Below are 19,255 nucleotides of genomic sequence, written 5' to 3'. Positions count from 1 at the left end.
AGAAGCAGGCTCCCTGCTAAGCATGGAGCCCAATGCAGAGCTCCATCCCAGGACTCCAGGATTATGACCTGAGCCAAAGGCAGATGCCTACCTAAGTGAGTCAAACAGGAACCTGTCCTCTTTCTCTTTTTATCTTTCCACTTAGTCTCATTCATCCTTTGTACTGCATCCTAGTTTGTCCCTTAGTGTGTCCCAAAACTGCCACATACTAGAACCACTCGGACAGATTTTTAAAAATACAGATTCCTAGACAAGACTTTTTCTTTAGTTGATCTCATGTAAAGCTCAATACACCAAAAATATACATACACTGGCAATTAAAAAATGTTCCCTAAGTGATTCTACTGAAGGAAAAGGGTTAAGAAGCTCTGAACTGAACCAGAGTATAAATTCCTTTAGGGAAGCAGTCATGGATTATACCTCTGCCTTCATCCTCAAAATAGAGGGGAGAATCCCAAGTGATCGATAAAGATATGCTGACTTCCTTCCTTCCTCTGTGTGTGTCTCAACCTTCTTTCTTTTCTTTCTTTCTTTCTTTCTTTCTTTCTTTCTTTCTTTCTTTCTTTCTTTCTTTCTTTCTTTCTTTCTTTCTTCTTTCTTTCTTTCTCTTTCTTTCTTTCTTTCTTTCTTTCTTTCTTTTCTTTTTCTTTCTCTTTCTTTCTTTCTTTCTTTCTTTCTTTCTTTCTTCTTCTTTCTTTCTCCTTTTCTTTTTCAGAAAGAAGAGGAAAAAGAAGAGATGCAGGGGGGAGTCCTGTTACAAATATCCAGTCCTGCCAGTTCCCACCTGAGAAATGCACAGGTCCTTATGAACATCCTGTGCGTCCCCAACACTCTGATGCTTCAAGAGACTCCTGAAGAACTCTATTAAGCTGATCAGTTCTGTTCACTTCATTGTTTAGTCACTGACTGAAATGGAAGATCTTACTGAAGGTCAAGATTTTACACTTAAAAATAGTAATTCTCGACAAGCAACTGGAGAAATGTTGACAACGTAATAGTTTTTTTTATGTTTTGTCACAGAATTTATGTTACATTTGGGCTAGCACCTTCTTATGTTCATTATGTTACCAAATCCGATATGGGCAAGTAATAGCACATCTTAACCACAGATGAGGTAATTTTCTCTTCAGATCAGGATGTTTCTAAAACTGCAGTAGACTGCAATCTGTCTTGATTGGCAATGGGTGCCATCTTGTCCACTGACCCACACCTCAACCCCTTCTGGATATCCCATTAGGGCCTCCATGACCTGACTCATGTTGTCTGTTCTCCATTCCCCGTCAACATGCAAACCCTTGGAATGTACAAATGAGATGGGTCATTTGCAAATTGCAGGCATGAAATTTGTATGTCTTTACTCATCAGAATCACTTGGCTGTATCTCTTCATACCTCTCTCTCTGGTAAACTTCACTTAAAAGTTGGGTGCATTTGATCAACATTTGTTACAATTCTTGTGCATAGGTTTTGCAAGCCTTTCAGACACAGGGAATTGTTCTTTTTCTGTGCTACAGTGGTGGTGGTTGGGGGGTAGAGAATAGAAAGACAGTGCTCATTTTACAAAACTGTAACGGAAAAGTTTTCTAGTTCCACAGTTTGGAGTCTCCTGTTCATTTTAATACAAGTTATATTAATTAGGTGCATATAATGGTCAATCTATGCTTCTATTGATTTGCCATCATGTTACCACATATATGCACACACACACATATAGTATATTCAGTTATTCAGTGCTATTTTGAACCTATTCTCATAACTAAGACTTTCCTTTGTATTTTAAAGAAAAAAAGTATGCCAAACGTCTCCAACAATCTGGAATTTTATTCCATCCATATACATGCATAGTAACAACATTTGTTGAGAAATTATTTCTATCAGAAGTAGAACATTATCTTTGTGATCACCAGGTGCAGTATTGCTACTCTTATATTTAAATAGATCTTATATATGAATTAAATTCATACTTGCAGCATTGAGTTTAGGGTTTCGATTTAGACTGTGCCTTTCAAAAGATAAAACTGATTAATACTACCTCATTACTTACAATACTGCTTCCAGTAATTTTGTTCATTCTTTATAAAGTATTGCATTTAACAGCAAAGGTTTAAAAATTGAGACAGAGCCGCATCAGCGAAAGAAAATACAAGTACTATACAAGAAAAAAATTGCCATCTTCATTTAACATACATGTTTAAGATTAAGAAAATGGACAGAAACATACAGCTACATACAAATGCAAAGCCTAGTGACTAAGAGACTGTATCTGCTAAAATATAAAGTGCAAACAGAGCCTGATTATCCAAGAATTGAAATCTTAAGGCGAACTTAGAGCACGTGTATTTAGAACATCTTTGCAAGTTATATTTTAGCATCTACATATATCTGCAACAGCATAGAAGAAGAAATCAAGATACACAAGTGCTTTTGAAGCTATTTCTAAAATGCTTTTCTGTATTGTTCGTGACTATTTTCTTTAAAAGCTACTATACAGTGCAAACCATATGTGCTACACAATAACTATACAATAACATTACAAATGACTTTAATATAAAGTTTTTAAATAAAAAATAACATAACCACAGCTATGAATACTGCTGGTAAAATAAATTAATTTCTTTTTGAAAATGGCACCAATAATACACTTTACTAATGGACTGTAATGGAATTACACCGTAAGTCTTCAAGTCGGCCTTAATGAACGATCTCCTGATTGCCCAGATGTAATTCAAACAGCTTCCGTTTTTGTTTTCTGTTTTCTGCTTTGTTTTTGTTTTTGTTTCTGTTTCTGGACTGGGTAGAACAACATCCTAAAACACGGGTACCCAAGGTGACTGGTGTCTGTTCATGAAGTCATCTCATTTGACGTGTTCGGCCGCATGTGATGAGCAATAAAACTTCTTGTGGGTTATAAAGTTTGAGAGGTTGTTGAACTGAATATCACACAGCCGGCAGTATTTCCCACTGGTGGGCGCCTGGGCAGAGCCATTCACGCCCTTTGCTATACTAGACAACTGTTCCTCGGCCGAAGGGATGGCAGGCGACACGTTCTCGTTGGTGCCTAGCGGGTTCTCGGCGATCCAGGAGGGCGACTTGTGGCCATCGTCGTGCTGAGGGTTCTGGGAAATGTTCTCCTGCTGCGGGGGGGCGGCGGGTCTCTCCTCCTGCTTCAGTCCCCCGTTCACGATGACCATGCCTCTGTTCTTGGGCAACAGCGGCAGGGAATCCTTCTTCGGCCCCGCGCAGCCGTTGGAGGAAGCCAGGCCCTTGGGAGATTCGCCGTCCGCGTTGGTGCTTTGCTCCAGGTCAGCGTTATGGATGACGAGAGAACCAGAAATGTAATCGCTTGGCTTTATCCCGTAATACGGGGACAGCTGGTCGGCTCCCTTGGCCTTCTTTATTGCTCCGGGGTAAAGGCATTGGGGAAGAAACAAGTGTTTGTTTTCTTCTTTTGTGGCAATGAGCTGAGCAGCTTCGCTAAAGACTTTCAGGCCCTGCAGGGTGGCCAAGTGGGAGGAAAATAGGTTGCCGTTGGGGGAAGGCTGCTTCAGGTTTCCGTTTTTCTCACACTTTATTATGCTCCTTTCGTAGCTGACGTCCGGGCTGCTGCGCTCGCTCTCTGCATTCGGGAAGACTTTGCCGTCCAGCGGGCCCAGCTCGCCCCGCTGGTGCGCCGTGACCGGGCAGAAATTCTGCTTGTGGGCCAGGTAGTTCTCTACCTTGTTGAAGCTGATCTTGCACACGGTGCACTCGTGGTAGTCCAGCAGCCTCTTGGGGGACGTGGTGGTCCGCTCAGACTGGGACAGACACTTTTTGCTCAGATCTATGGGCACGTCCATCTCTAGGCAGGAAACGCTGGAATGAGTCGTGTCACATTTGGAAACGGGGACACATTTGCTGAGCGTCAGAGACGTTTCCAAGTGCTTTGAGACAATTCCTGGGAAGATGTCACATCTCGGGTGGTAGCACTCTCCTAGCCCTTCCGTGGGTTCTTGAGTGGAGGTACAAGGATTGCTGAGGTTGGCCACGTCCAGAAATCGCTGTTGGCCCAGGGGAGGCCTCTGCTCCTGCTCAGGTAGGCACATCTCATACATCTTCCTGCGCTTGCGGGTACGCATGGTTCTCTGCATGGCAGGCACTTTGTTGGAAGCAGACCTCTTTAGCGGAGGGTCGTGGCGTGTAGCACAATAATACTGTTTGTGGACCATGTAGGTTTCGTGCCGGCTGAAGGTAATATTGCAAGCTTCACAGGTCGTCTTATTTGGGTCACTCTCCCCATCCACCAAGGGGCCGCTGGGATTTTTCACATCGACAGGTTTTCCATTAATTTTATCATCGTTGCTATTAGAGGTGGACAGCTTCTTCGCTTGGGTGGAAAAGTCCTTGTCGTGGCCCTTGCCGTTTGGCCCAATTAAATCTAAAACGGTGGAAGAATTGATGCAGGATGTTTGAAGAAGTGGATTCTCAGAATCAGCAGAATGAGCAGCGGGGTTGAGGAGGTTTATGGAGGTCTGACCAGTGTTGGGGCTCACGGCTTCAGGCATCTTTTCCGAAACACCGGGGAACTCTGGGGACTTGGCCATCTGCTGCCATCGGCTGCTGCAGTAATGTTTTTTGTGCACTAGATAATTGTCCAAATTATTGAATGTTATGTTACACTCAAAACAAGTAGCCCCCTTGGGCATCAAGGGGCTGTAAATTACCGGAGGGTAGCTACTACTGCCGTGCCTCAGTCGCCGATGTACCAGCTCAGACATCTTGGCTAAGATCTCTGAAGCCTGAGGGACCATTGTGATGTCTTGGGGAAAAGCAAACTGAGATAGGAAAGGGCCCACGGGGAAAGAAGGCCCAACACTAGGCTGAACTGGAGATGAGGCGAGTCTTGGACTAGAGGGCTCAGACTTTATTTTTGTGTAGGAAAAGCTCTGTTTATTTGTCGTAGGCGGTATCTCCGGTCTCTGGGTAGTGAGAAAGAGCTGAGTCTTTTTCTCACACTTGTCCAGCTCTGTGTCAGAGCTCGCATCTTTAGTCTGCATGGCCTTTTGGCTCTGGGGGAGTTCGCTTCTGGTCAACAAGTCTGGGGCTGGCTGTAGGCTGTCTTCGGTTCCACTTGGAGAGTGTTCCATATCACTTTCTCTGGGAAGTTTGCCTCCAGGGACATGGAGCTCCTGGTGCTGCAATAATTCCCTCTGAGTCTGGAAGCCGAAGTGGCAGTGATTGCATCGGAAGGCAGCTTGAGTGAGATGGGAGAACAGGTGTTGGTGGAAGCCGATCACAGAATCAGCAGTGTAGCTACAGACGGTGCATTTTAGACTAGCACCAGGGGGGAGGAATTCTTCCATTTTCACTCCTGGAGAGACATACAAAATAAGACCACTGAGAACCACACGCATTGGGTTTTTTTAATGATAAAAACCTTTACAGAGCAGGAATGAATTGAAATCTTTCAGAATCTCATGTGTGACATTAGCTATTTTCTTGTGATATCTTTTGCCAGGTGTCATCAGGGTAATAATACCTCATAGTTTCCAGAGCACGTCCAAGTGTATTATCAGATCACAGTGGGACAGTCTTCATTGTCTCCATCTTACAAGTCAGGAAACAGATTCAAGGAAATCAAGGGAATTGATTATGGCATTAAAGCTATTAAATGATGGAGCCATGCCCAAACCTCAGATTTTATAATTTCTAATCCAAGAACCTTCTCATTACAACTGTATACTCTACATTAGACAGAAGGAGGCATACATTAGAGTTGATATTGATAACCTGTGTGCAAATCAAATAACCCTCTGTGCACTAGATTAGATATTTATTCAAAATAATCCAAGTAGGAACCATTTGGTAAAGTAATTAATAACCTCCTAATTTATCTTTGGTACAAATCTGGAATTTTATGTGTTAATTTTGCTGAACATGGTTTATCTCTATCCAAGGCTGATATTCAGCTGGTAGGTACCAGTACACTAATAACAGTCATTGAGGATCGACATCCGTGTTGACTGAACACAGCCTGTTCCTGGTCAGTTATAAAATATTTTGAATATCACCAATTACTGCTGAGGAAACCTTATTGTGAGGTTGTGATTTATAAGAAATACATATTTGGTTATTCATATATGTTAGGTCTTTGACCAGGCTTCCTGGCTCACAGCTCCTTAAATCCTTAGAATTTCCTGTGATAAGAGTAATAAAGGTGTTTTTGTTCTGTTAATGAAGCGACTTTTGGAAAGCCCTTTGGTTACCTAAGGGTGGGGCTGCTTGCCAGGAGAACCAACCTTGTAATTCGAGGGCTTTAACTTTTAGTGCCCCCTCCCCAAACTCTGGAGATTGAGTTTAATTGCCAATAGTCAATGATTTAATCAATCCTGCTTATGTACTGAGCCTCCATAAAAACTTGAAAAGATGGGGTTCAGAGAGTTTCCCAGGTGGCTTCAGGAGAGCGACAGGCTAGGAGGGGGCAAAGAAGCTCCTCATACTTTGCCCCATACCTTGCTCTAGGCATGTCTTCCACCTTGCTGTTCCTGTCATTACCTCTTATAATAAATCAGTAATCTAGTGGGTAAATGGGTCCCTGAGTTCTGAGAGCCACTGTAGCAAATTAATTGAACCCAAAGAGGGGGTCTCATCAACTTCTGATTTACAGCTAGTTGGTGGAAGCACAGGTAACAACCTGGGCTTTCTACTGGCACCTGAAGTTAGGGCAGGGGGCTGACCCCTTAATTTGGAGACTCTGATGCTGTCTCCAGGTGATAGTATCAGAATTGAGTTAAATTGTAGAACACCCACTTGATATCTGGAGGATTGCTTGGTTGTTATGGGGAAAACTCATCTCCTTATGTATGGGAATTGAGATCTGGACACTTTCACTCACTAAGGTCAACTCTGGTTCCCATTTGTTGGTCGATGGCTAAATCATGTATGGCTCATGCTCTCTGCACTTTTTTTAAAAAAAGATTTTATTTATTTATTCATGAGAGACACAGAGAGAGACAGAGACATAGGCAGAGGGAGAAGAAGCGGGCTCCTCGCACATGGAGTCTGATGTGGAACTCGATCCCAGGACCCAGGATCGCGACCTGAGCCAAAGGCAGACGCTAACCACTGAGCAACCCAGGTGCCCCTCTCTGCACTTTTGACAAAATTGAGAATTGCCTTTTTTATTTATAAGCTGAAAATATGGTAGAAAAAAAAAAACAGTCCTATAGTAATCAAAGGGGACTTCTTACTCTTGTCTCCTTTTCTCCTTAACTGATCCAGTGCTTATTTTTCTATTTAGTTGAAAGATCATCTCTGTTTTTGTTTTGTGAATGGCTGGCTACTCACCATGGGACAACAGACCCGTATCTGATTCCTCTGCTTTATCACCTACATAAAGATAGCTCATTTGTAGGGAAAGGGAAAAAAAATAACTGGAAAAGAAATTGCCTATTTTTATAGGTTCCAAGACAAAAGCTTATACTGTACTAGGGCACTGGGGTTGGAGCTGGCTTTTTTTAAAGTTCAGCACCTATTTCAGTTTTTTAAATTATTCAACTCAAGAAAAAACAGTAAAGGGAATCACCCAGAAGCACCTTCTAAGTTTTGTGTTATGGGTCCTAAAGAACTGTGATGCTCAAATCTTGTTTGTCCTGTTCAAAAATGTTCCTAGAGGTATCAAGAGTTAATATAGTTCTGTACATTCGATTAACTTAAGTTCCTTAAAAATATAGAGATGAATTAGAATGCTATGTGATCCTACTAACAATAACTGGGCATATAATTCTAAAGTAAAACCGAACAGTTGCCACCTTGCTGTTAGAGTGAGCTTAAAAACAAAACTATTTGTTTTTTAGTCTAATTTTTCTTAAGGAATTTAAAAACATACTAACAGTGGTTTTATATCATAAACTAAGCATAAATCACCTAAGCTGTTATGCATGCTCTGGAAGTCAAGAGCATTTTATAGATTCATATTTAAAAATTAATTTCTCTCAAGTATGATTTTAATTGGATCTATCAAAATAACAGTGTTATTTCAATTCAGCAAATACTTATTTTTATGTACCTACTATTTATTGCATACCACGTGGGAAATAGTATGGTCAGTTTGCAAAGATCACTTGACACTTAAATCAATGAATACTAATAACAATATACAAAGGGTATTGAGACTTTATTTCTGAAATTGTACTGTTAAAAAAAAATGATTTGGCCTGCAATCTGAGCACTGTAATTGTTTGGAAAGAATTAAGATCCAAGTTCTTTTAGTAGAATACATATAGTGAGTATAAGTGACCTAAAATAACAATCAGCTAGTCCAGCAGGTCTGATTTTGACTTTAAAAATCAATATAGTTGGATAGATGTAGAATTATATATATTTACATATATGAATATATGGATGTATGCAGAGAAAGAATACAGTCTCCTGAAGCAAAAGAAGAAACAAGGGAACCACTTACCACTGTGTGAATTCAGGTGCATTTCTAGTGCTCGGGCATTTGAAAAGCTCTTGGTGCACTGTGGGAAGGGACACAGGCTGGAAATCTGAGGAGCACTGTCTTCATTTTCTTCTGACACTGGGGCAGCTTCTCTTTGCCTCCCACTGCAGTAGTACATCAAATGGGCTTGCAGATTCCTCTCACTCCGATACCAGATGCCACAAGATTTGCAAGGAAATATATCCTCTGAAGGTGAAAACACAGGGACACATTAGCTGCTGCCCATTTGGAACCAACCCTGGGTAAAGCGACATTTCTTTCAATCTTTCTCAGAGACTGCTCTCAGGTTCTGAATTAGGCAACCAGACAGTGATGAGTACAGTCTTGTCCCACAGCACAGGACTAAGCTTTTAAAGAAATGTTATACCCAATGCAATTTACCTTCCCACAGACATTTCAGAAAGTGGTATTGTAGGAGGCATCGACATTAAAAGCACAGGAGATTAATTTTAAGTTGTTTACAATGTATTTATGGTTTAGAAAAATGGGCTTGTATAAACAGCAATGCGAATCAGCTTATCTGATTGACTAAAAGGTAAGGATCTGAGAGCTGAACTAAAGTTAGCCCTGATACCAACTCCTGACATCATTTTTCATTTAATAATTAATTATGGGATGCCTACTATGTGCTGGACTCTATGTGGAGTTGGGTATAAAACAAAATGAAAGACCAAAAGGCTGTCATTAAGGGTCTTACAGTCTCCTGGGGTTGAGGAATAAGTAGTCAGATAATTACATTAGGCTACAATGACCATTCTGAGGCATCTGAGGAGTGCTTTGGGTGGGAGGAGAGACTAGAGGGGTGGTGAAAGGACTGGAGGAAGTACAAGGTCAGAGAAGGATTCATAGGGAAGATAATGACATGCTTTAGCTGAGTTGTGAAGGATGATATTCAGCAAGTCAGGTGAAGAGGGTTGGGTCTTCCTAGCCAAAGGCAGAGCCTTGGGGAAGGCATGGGAGCCTGAGAGAGGGACTGGGTGAAGGTTGGAGGCTATTCCAGGCATGAGGTATGATGGGAGACTGGAAGAGATAAGGTCGGAGGAGACAGGAGTAGATGATCAAAGACCCCACAGGTTCTCTTAAGAAGTTTAGATTTTTATCTCGATGATTATGGAGAATCATTGAATCATTTTAAGCAAGAGATGGGCAAAATTAGATATTATAGAATCTTAACAGTAGAGTTTTTAAAGGTAGTGAATTTGGAAGGAAGACATGACTGGGAGAAGGCAGCTGCAATAAGCTAAGTGAAATATGACAGAGTTTGAGTTGTAAGTCACACTAGGATATGTATTTTTTATGTATTTACTCATGGAAAATTTCTCCATGTTACGTTTTCCCCCTTTATCTATTTACAAGTAAGGAAACTGAGATTAAGCAACTTGCCATGGGTGAACTAGGATCGGAACCTAGTGGGGACACTCTTCCAGATCAGTGTAAGGGGGCCACAGAGGAAGAAAAGTCATATTGAGGAAGTAGAAGTGACTAGGAGAGATGACAACTACTTTGCAATTAGATGCTAGAGTGGAAGGTAAGGTCTCTTCAATGCCCAGGCTTCTTGTTAGCATTTCTTTGTATTGGCTTCATTCATCTCTATAGAGAGCAGATGACAGAGTCCAAGCAAGGACAGGTATAGGTGACCAAACCTGACTCAGTGTTGTGCAAAGCTGGCAGTTTATAGTGAAAGGAACACCAATCAGAGGGACGCCAGGTAACACTGGAAATTGGGACTAATCCAGGCAAACTGAAGGCATAGGGCCGTGTTAGATATGTGGGACTAGATATTTCTGTAAGAAATACAGAGGGACTACAGACTGTTAATGTGGATGAGAACTAATCGCTGATTGTCAAATAAAGGTATAAAACTGCAAAAAAAAAAAAAAAAAGACATACAGAGGGACATGGGAGAGGCAATGGCAGAGGTCTAAAACTCAGAAGAAACAGCTGTGTGTAAGGTTTGTGGATGGTTAATACATAGTTGGTGATGGAGCCCATGATGGTGAAGGAGATGGCTCAGGGAGAGTGCGTTGAAGGGGTTAAGGAGAAAACTGAGGACCAAATTCTAGTGGAGAAGTAAGGATAGTAAGCACAATACAGGTTTCAAAATAAAATTTAATTACAAAAGTATATGCTACTGTTTATCATTTAGCTCTTCCCATCCATACATGATTCAGAGGGCCATATTGCGGGTGTCCATTTAGACAGGATGAGTTTTAAGTGATTATCTCATTTCAGAATGAGATCAAAGGCTGTATGCATCTATGCTGATTTATTTGGCATCAATAGTTATCCTGCTACAGAAAGCAGAGTATAATCTTAAATATAATTAAAAATAACATTCACACTTTGGAGCTTCACAATAATATAAGGTATCCCTAATGTCCCTGGTAAGAGAAAATCCTTTTGCCTCAAATTCACGTTGGGCCAGTGTTATTTCAAGTAACTGAATCAAAGGAAAGATCCAGTAAAAGAAAATAACTATATTTATATTAAAGAGATCCAAAAATATTACCTTGGGTTGGGTACACTGGATCTAGTGTCTGGATTATAGAGTAATGCCAGATATACCTAAGAATTTCTTTAAAGGCTACTGTGACAGCAAGAACATAATTATTCTTGAATATTTATCTATTTTTAAAATATCAAGACATCTTTATAGTATCTGTATTTTTGCCTCATTAGAGTCTTAGGAATTTTTAGGGACCTTTTTGATTAAATGCAATACGTCATTCACTCCTGGCTTTGGAATCTACTCTCCTCTGAATATGTGACTGCTATTCGTGTTTTCTCACAGAGCTAGATGAAAGCAGAGCCGAGTCTAGAACTCAGACCTGGAGACTCCTGGACCATTGATTTTTTTTTGTCACATAAAGTGTCACTTTGTGTGCTCAAGGAATACAAACTAAGTTCACTCGTCATTTTAACAAAATATAATCACAGAGGCATATTTGCAAGAGCACATTTTTAAATTCTCCATATATATATGGAATTCTCCAGCTTATATGTATTTTTCTTTATTTTCCTAAGGTTTTCTTTGTTTGTTTGTTTTTGTTGTTGTATTAGCTGATGTCTTGATGTCTTGATTTACCCAGGCTCTCCTTCCTCTTTATTAATATTATAATCAATATTTGATTTCTTATATATTCCTTTTTTAAAGTTTTTAACTCTATAGCCCTTACGAAATACCATAGTTATTCTATTAAAGAAGCATCCATGAAAGCTATTTGACCTCTCACAGCTAAGTAGCCTTGAATGTTGTTCAACTAGTTTAGAAAGTCAGTTTTTTTTGTGTGTGTGCATGACATTCAAGAATCCAACCTGAAATGAATGAATTGAAGTGTTCTTTTCATATTACCCATGAGAAGCCATCGCAGATACACACACACACGCGCGCGCGAGCACACACACACGCTTAAAGTTGGAAGATAAAATGAAATCACAACACTGGAGAAAAAAGTCTGTCCCTGGTTGCCTGTCAGTAGACATTTTTTTTCCTCCCATAAATACCCATCAGCACTACAAAGCTATTGTACTGGGCTATTGCACTCGGCACTTACTATTGACAATAGCTGTAGGCAAAATAGAAGCCATGGCAGCTTGCTGGGGAAGCAGCTGAATTGAGTCCAGCAGGCGTGCAGGGTACATCCCTTCTGCAAGAGTCATCTGACTGGCAGCTTGTAGCCTTGAGTCAAAATCCACCACAAAGGCAATTAGCTCTTCACCCTCAGAGATGGCCTTCGTCGTTGTGCACCAAAGCTGACCCCCTATTAAGAAGAGAAAGGAAAGAGGGAGAGAAAATTGACATAGGATGCTCGAGCCTCTGTACACTGGGTTGATGGCAAGAACATCTCAGGTTTTCACATCACTTTCCACTGGGGTGGAGTGTCTGATGGAGACAACAGCTGTACTCCTCTTCCCTCCGAGGTGGAAAATCGTATTCCTTGCATTAAATGAACTGTTCAGTGACCAATAGTAAGAGAGGACTAAGAACCAAGAATAGACATTAATCTGTGGAGAGTTTTGTGAACCGTTTGCCATCTGAGGCTTGCCTTAATCATTAACCAGTCTATTACATGGTCCCATGCTTACCGAGAGGCATGGTAGGGATCCAACTGCAGAATTTCTTTCAGGTGAGCCTTTGAAGTTACTTTCTCTGTACCTTATAGAAGAAGTTATTTCTTCCTCCCTCCCTCTCTCCCTCCCTCCCACACTCTTCTTCCCAAAATACCTACATGTCTAAAACAAAACAAAAGTACACGAAAGCTCCTAAAATCTAGGAAGTTAAAATGACAGTTCAGCTAGTTTTGCTCTCCTTATGTCTGCTGCCATTTTTTTTTTTTTTTGCTTAGTGATCTTTACTTATATAATATTCCTTATAATGTGGCTTCTTTATCTCCATATACCCTGATTGAACTTCCTGAAAAGAAGATATGGCACAGATCCCTTTCAAAAGGCTTATTTAAATAAAGATTTGTTTAAATGAAAAGAACTCTTTCTTCAAATAGTAAGATATATACTCTGGCTCTGCACTTCAAATGATCACGTGTGGTGCATTAAAAAGAAAATTAACTATGCAAGTACATCTTCTAATGTATTGGAACTGTGATAGCGTACGCTCATTTATTTAACATGTTTAGACAGGCAAAGCACTTATATTTTGTTATCTACACTCTCAGACCTAGATATGTATCCTATATAGTTATGCCTGAAATAATGTGGCATACTTGATATGTTATAAAGCTTTTTTTCTCATTGTATATATATTGCAAAGCTATATATTGTACTCATTAAACGAGCAAAAATTGTACCCATTCTGATAAGTAATATTGCTCTGTTTATCTTTCGGCATAACTGTCTCTTCAACTGCACTTCATTTTCCCCATCCTTAAATAGATCATAGTTTTTAAACAACTTGTGGTAAAAATATGCTGGAAAAGATAACAACAGCACACGATATGGCTGAGTTGCACAGAAGAATCGGGACACTTCCAGAGAGACCTCAGACAGTTAATTACACCAGCTGATTACATTTTAAAGGTAAGCAAACAGAGCACCATCCACGACAGTACCTGTTTGTGAAAAATAAAGCTAAGTTTACCTATCTCGAATTTGTGTGAAAGTTGCAAAGTAAAACCCAAAAGTACCGAAAGTGAAACCCAAATATACCAAAAGGCTTGGAAAAACAACTTTTTTTTTCACTTTGACTCTAACGGATCTGAAAGCATCCCAAGTTTAGCAAAATTGAAAAACAGATTCGCTTTGGCGCTGACTTATTTATTTACACGGATAGAAGCTAAACAGCATCTTTGTGGAAGCAGATGAGCACAGAAAAGTGCTAAGTGGCGGTGTGCCTGCCAGTGCGGATTCTTCCCCCCGGAAGGCTTCTGCATTCAGCAGCTATGCCTCCTCTGATGTACATACAGATCCAAACTACTTACAGCTGTAGACAAGGTAATCATTTGCACCTTATCTTTCCTCTAGGGTATAGTTTATTAAGTGAGTCTTTGTAATAGAGAGGTGGGGCGGGCAGAGCAAGGCGCGACAGTTCTGGTTTACTTCATAGCCTGCTTTTTCAGAGTCCCTGGATTTCAGTGATGAACTGAGATGACTTGCATTATTGGTAATATGTTACCCCTTTTGATACATTTACATTTTTGGTAAATCCAGCTGTGGGTATATTTCACAAAAGGGAAGGTTTGGACTCCAGTTCCCAGGAGAAATTAAGATTTTAGAGAAGGTACCACTCATAGCTAATGTCTATCCCAGCAGTAAACTATGTTGCAGGATGACTCGGAGTACCTGTGCTCAAACTCTGAGCCAGAATGATCCAATAAGTAAATAAAAGAAAACTTAGGCATATTAAGTGCAATGAAAATTAAGCAAAAAATGATTTTTTCTACATGATTAAAGAGCCTGGCAATTATGATATATGTTTTTCGACATACTGAATAATGTTTCATATCTTACTATCCTTATCATTTTATCTTATTTTATGGTTTAGTCAGAGCATATCCTTTAGAAAGGCTGAATTAGACTGAAAATGTACCGTGTAGACTTGATGAGGAAGTCAGTTGTTTTAGGATTTAATCTCTCAAATCGTTCATTCATCAGCTATTCATTGAACTCCCTGCTGTGTGCCAGGCGGGCTCCAGGGCTTCACAAACAATTAGAATGCACACATACAGACAGATGAATGACAATACCACATGGTGGGTGTCACCCCCTAAAGCCCAAAACAATGTGGAGGGAGAAACTGACACTTCTTGGGAGAGTCAGGCGAGCTATCCAAGGTGACTTTTTTATTGACTCATGACAAATAAAGGCAAAATAGCAGAAGTATGTGTAGGGGGACCTGACAGGTCAATCATCACTGGCAGAGAAAGGGGCATGCATGGAAGTGTGGAATTATGTGGGATTGATTGGTTCTGATAATGGTTCAGAGGCCACCTTGCTGGAGCGGGGGTGCCTGAGGGAGAAAGTGTTGGTCACAGGCAGGGGTGTGCTTGCACCAGCCTATACTGGATCATAGGGCACAATGCCCAATTGTCAGGAATTTTATGTGCTAGTGGGTATCACACTGGTAACCTGAAATCAGTCCGCCGTGGTGAGAGTTGCAGCACCTGCCACATTACATATCAGGGCCTCCTCCCCCAAAAAAGTTTAGAGCAGGGCAAGACAGCTTTGAAAGTAACATAAAAACAGTTGTGTCTGGCTCGTCATGGTGGGGAGATGGCATACATTTATTTGAGTGAATAAATGAACACATTTTTGAAAGAGGCTTTTCTCTCCCAGAATAAAGATCTTAGGGTAATGAGGCCAGTAAACTGGGAGGGGTGGGGAGGAATGGACAGGACATGTTACCCCAAGGGCCATTTAAAGGCTGTTGTACTAGGTAAATTGTGAGGGAGAAAAGGGCCAAGTTCAAAAGAAAGAACTGGGCTGATTTCCTGAAATGAAGAAGAGAAAGGAGGCTGCTGAAAATAACAGAAAGGTCCTGGTCTGGGAAACTAGACGGCAGCGATGCCATCAACGAGGCAGTAAAGCTGGTGTAGTAACAGTGGTACTACACAGACAACAAGACAATTTTATTAATTATGAGCACTTTCTTTGGACCTAATAGGCTAAGTGGTTTATGTATTTCATCTGTTTTAATCCTGTCAATTATTCTGTGAAGTGGGTGATATTTTCCTCATTCTTAAATTGAGAAAATTGAAGCCGAGAGAGGTTAACTAACTTGCCCAAAGCGATGCACATGGCCAGTGGCAGATTCATGATTTAGACCTCCGTCTGTCTGACTCCAAAGACCAGGTGTGCCTGTTTCTTGTATGTATGTGAGTTTACGTGCATGCGCAGAAATCATGCCTTTTGCTTTGAAAATGTAAAGTCTGAAGTCCCTGAGGGGCTTCAGCATGAATGTATCTAGGAGGCAGTTGGAATTTAGAGGAGACATAAGGCTGCAGGGAAAAAAAAAAAAAGATTTTGGAAGTCATCAGCACATTCTAAATGACTGTGGATGCTCTTTGCATTGATGTGGTAATGCAGGAAGACTACAGAGTGAAAAGAAAAGAAACAGATTGAAATTTGGAGAATCTCAACAATTAAGATATGAGTAGAGGAGAACGGATTATTTAAAGATATAGAGAGCATGTATTTAGAAAAGTTATAGAAGAACCAAGAGAATAGCACCGCAACAGTCAAGAGTTGGCTCTTTGACACTGTTTGGCTGATTTTGGTGAATTTAGAGCATTCAACCTTAGGAAGTCATTTACAGGGAGAGATATATGTCAAGAATTGTAACATGGTTTTAATCATAGATCCCAGTAAGACATTCCAAGGGTGATTGCTGGTTGGGGATGTAATCCCATCTGCAGGGAGAATGGACAATGGAACTGCACTGCCAGGGCTTAGATTTGGCTCTGCCACTTACTGTGTGATTTCAACTTATCACCTAAGCATTCTGCAGATCAGTTTCCTCATTCTTGGAAATGGGAATGTTGATAGTAGTACTGAAGTCATAGTGTTATTTTGAGGATAAAATAAGCCAATATTTGTGAAAGCTTAAGAACTGACATATAAGTGCTATATAATTGGCAATGAGTATCCTTTTCATTTGGCCTGGTTGAGACTATTATTCTCATTTCTCAATGTCCTGCCAAATCCAAGAAAACGAATCTCAACAGAAAGAAAAGAGAAGCCTGTGGATTCCATGAGCAAATGTATCTATGCTTCACTGGAGAGAGCGAACCCATTTTGGAAAAGAAGACTAAGGCTGCATCCATTCATGAATCACATACTGTATCTTAACAAGTTAGAAATAGAAATAGTTTCTAGCACTGACATGGGACTGAGGCAGCAGAAGAACCAGTTTCCCACCTTCAGGTTTTTGGAGCTAAGGTAGATATGGTCAACTCTATATCTACCTTAATTGAATATAAGGCCTTACTTAGTATTTGTCTTAAGGAACAATCTGAGTGCATGCAAATGTTAAATCACGCTGATACTTATTTTGGTGTCTTCATTCTACTGACCTCATGTGCAATGGAAACAAATCAGAGAATGTTACATTGGCTTTTATTTTTTTAAAAAAGATTTTATTTATTCATGAGAGAGAGAGAGAGAGAGAGAGAGGCAGAGACATAGGCAGAGGGAAAAGCAGGCTCCATGCGGGGGGGGGGGGGGGGGGAGGGGGCTCAATCCCAGGACTCAGGGATCACACCCTGAGCCAAAGGCAGACGCTCAACCACTGAGCCACCAAGGTGCCCCTGTTACATTGGCTTTAAAATAAGAACATCAGGGGAATCCCTGGGTGGCTCAGCAATTTAGCGCCTGCCTTTGGCCCAGGGCGCGATCCTGGAGACCCGGGATCGAGTCCCACGTCGGGCTCCCTGCATGGAGCCTGCTTCTCCCTCTGCCTGTGTCTCTGCCTCTCTCTCTCTCTCTCTCTCTCTCTCTCAATCTCTCTCTCTCTCTCTCTCATGAATAAATAAATAAAATCTTTAAAAATAAAATAAAAAATAAAATAAGACTATCACTATCAAAAAAACAAAAACAAAACCCAGAAAATAACAAGTACTGGCCAGGATGTGGAGAAATTGTACACAGCTGGTGAGAAAGTAAAATGGTGCAGCCACTATGGAAAACAGTATGGCAGTTCATTAAAAATTAAAAATATAATTAATTTATGTTCAGCAAATCCACTTTTGAGTATATACTCAAAAGAATTGAAAGCAAGGTCTCTAAGAGCTATTTGCACACCTATGTTCATAGCAGCATTATTAAAAATAGCTAAATCATGGAAGCAACCCAAGTGTCCACTGAAAGATGGATAAGCAAACGGTGGTATATACATAACAATGCAATATTCAGCTTTAAAAATGGAGGAAATTAAATAAAAATAAAAAGGAAGGACATTCTGACAAATGTTAAAATACAGAAGAAATCTGAGGGCTTTATAAGTGACATAAGCTAGTTACAAAAAAAACCCCAAATATTGCACGATTCTGATTCCACTTACAATAAGGTAAGCTACTTGGGTATTCAAAATCAGAGACCAAAAGTAGGCTGGGGAGGCACAAATGGAAAGCTATTGTTTCATGGATGTAGTGTTTCAGTTTTGCAAAAGGAAAAGGGTTCTGAAATTGGACCACGGTGATGGCTGCAGGACAATGTGAATGTACTTAATGCCATTAAACTGTACACTTAACAGTGGTTATGATAGTAGATTTAATGTTATATATAATTTACCACAATAAAAAAATCGGGAAAAAATAAGAGCATTGTATTTTCACTAAAAACCACCACTGCGAATCTCGAACATTTACACAAGTTTTTTTAGCCACAGCTAAAGATAGGAATCTGACTTTTATAAAGTGCTTTCCACAGGAGATGGTTTAAAACAACAGAGTAAGGTCACTTCCCCTTTCAGTTTTCCTAGCAAATATATGTTAACAAATAAAGCATCTTGAAAGTTCAATCCCTAGAGGGATGAAGTTGCTGCTAAGATGGAGTTGACTGTATTTGGCCACATTAACTGCATTCATTTGAATGAATCTTGGATCCTTGTGTAGATTTGAAAATTGTGAGTGATATAGCTCCTGATGATTTTTACAACTTGGATTTCTGCTTGTGTTCAGAGCACCAATGGAGCCGTTACTGTTAACTCTCTCTGGATATGGAATTTAAGGATGTTTTCTATGGCTTTTATATGCATAGTGTGCTTAATGCCACCAGATTTAAAGCAGGTACATTTTTAATATATGAATCAAAACTAATGGCATATTGATCTGAAAACAAATAGAATTATGTAAAGGGGTGGGGCACATATGTGGCAATAATAGATATGCTTAGTTGATAAAACTCACGGCTTTCTTTGCACAGGCAATGAAGAGCAAATGATCTTGGTGAAAGGGATTACATGTTAATAATACATGGCTATCACCTGAAGTCCCTGAAAATGTATTTGTCCTCTGTGCAAAGATGGACAAGAAACAGTACTTGACTGGTCAGTGGGTAAAAAACTTTAGTTCTGGTCCTGATTTGATGATTAGTTACTGAGTGATATTGGAGAATTGCTTTACCTACCTCATATAAAATGACAGCTTTAGGCTAGACAACCTGTAGATGATTATCATCAGGTTATGGGCAACTTTTTAAGCTTCTATGACCAACATGCTAATAATAGTAATAATCACACATTTATTAAGTGGTTTCTCTGTGCTACATAGGTGCTAAGTGCTTTGCATGCATGTATCTTAATTTCTCCGAAGAAAACAGTAAGGTG

The 19,255-nt window shown here is 40.2% G+C and overlaps 1 protein-coding gene across 7 annotated transcripts in view; it reads right to left on the bottom strand.

Annotated features, from left to right (window-relative positions):
- Positions 1-1,800: 1,800 nt before the first annotated feature.
- Positions 1,801-19,255, bottom strand: part of ZFPM2 (zinc finger protein, FOG family member 2) — a 457,190-nt gene continuing 439,735 nt past the window's right edge. For all 7 annotated transcript variants that reach the window (XM_072774198.1, XM_072774199.1, XM_072774200.1 and 4 more), the window contains 3 exons: positions 12,033-12,239; positions 8,440-8,664; positions 1,801-5,346 (listed from right to left, as the gene is read on the bottom strand). In XM_072774198.1, the coding sequence (XP_072630299.1) occupies positions 2,855-5,346; positions 8,440-8,664; positions 12,033-12,239 (2,924 nt within the window). In that variant the 3' untranslated portion in view covers positions 1,801-2,854. The remainder of the gene's footprint in view (positions 5,347-8,439; positions 8,665-12,032; positions 12,240-19,255) is intronic.

Source organism: Canis lupus, chromosome 14 (genome assembly GCF_048164855.1).
Source record: "Canis lupus baileyi chromosome 14, mCanLup2.hap1, whole genome shotgun sequence".
Classification (NCBI taxonomy): Eukaryota; Metazoa; Chordata; class Mammalia; order Carnivora; family Canidae; genus Canis; species Canis lupus.
Note: the sequence above shows the minus strand (reverse complement) of the source record. Positions and strands in the feature narration are given on the sequence as shown.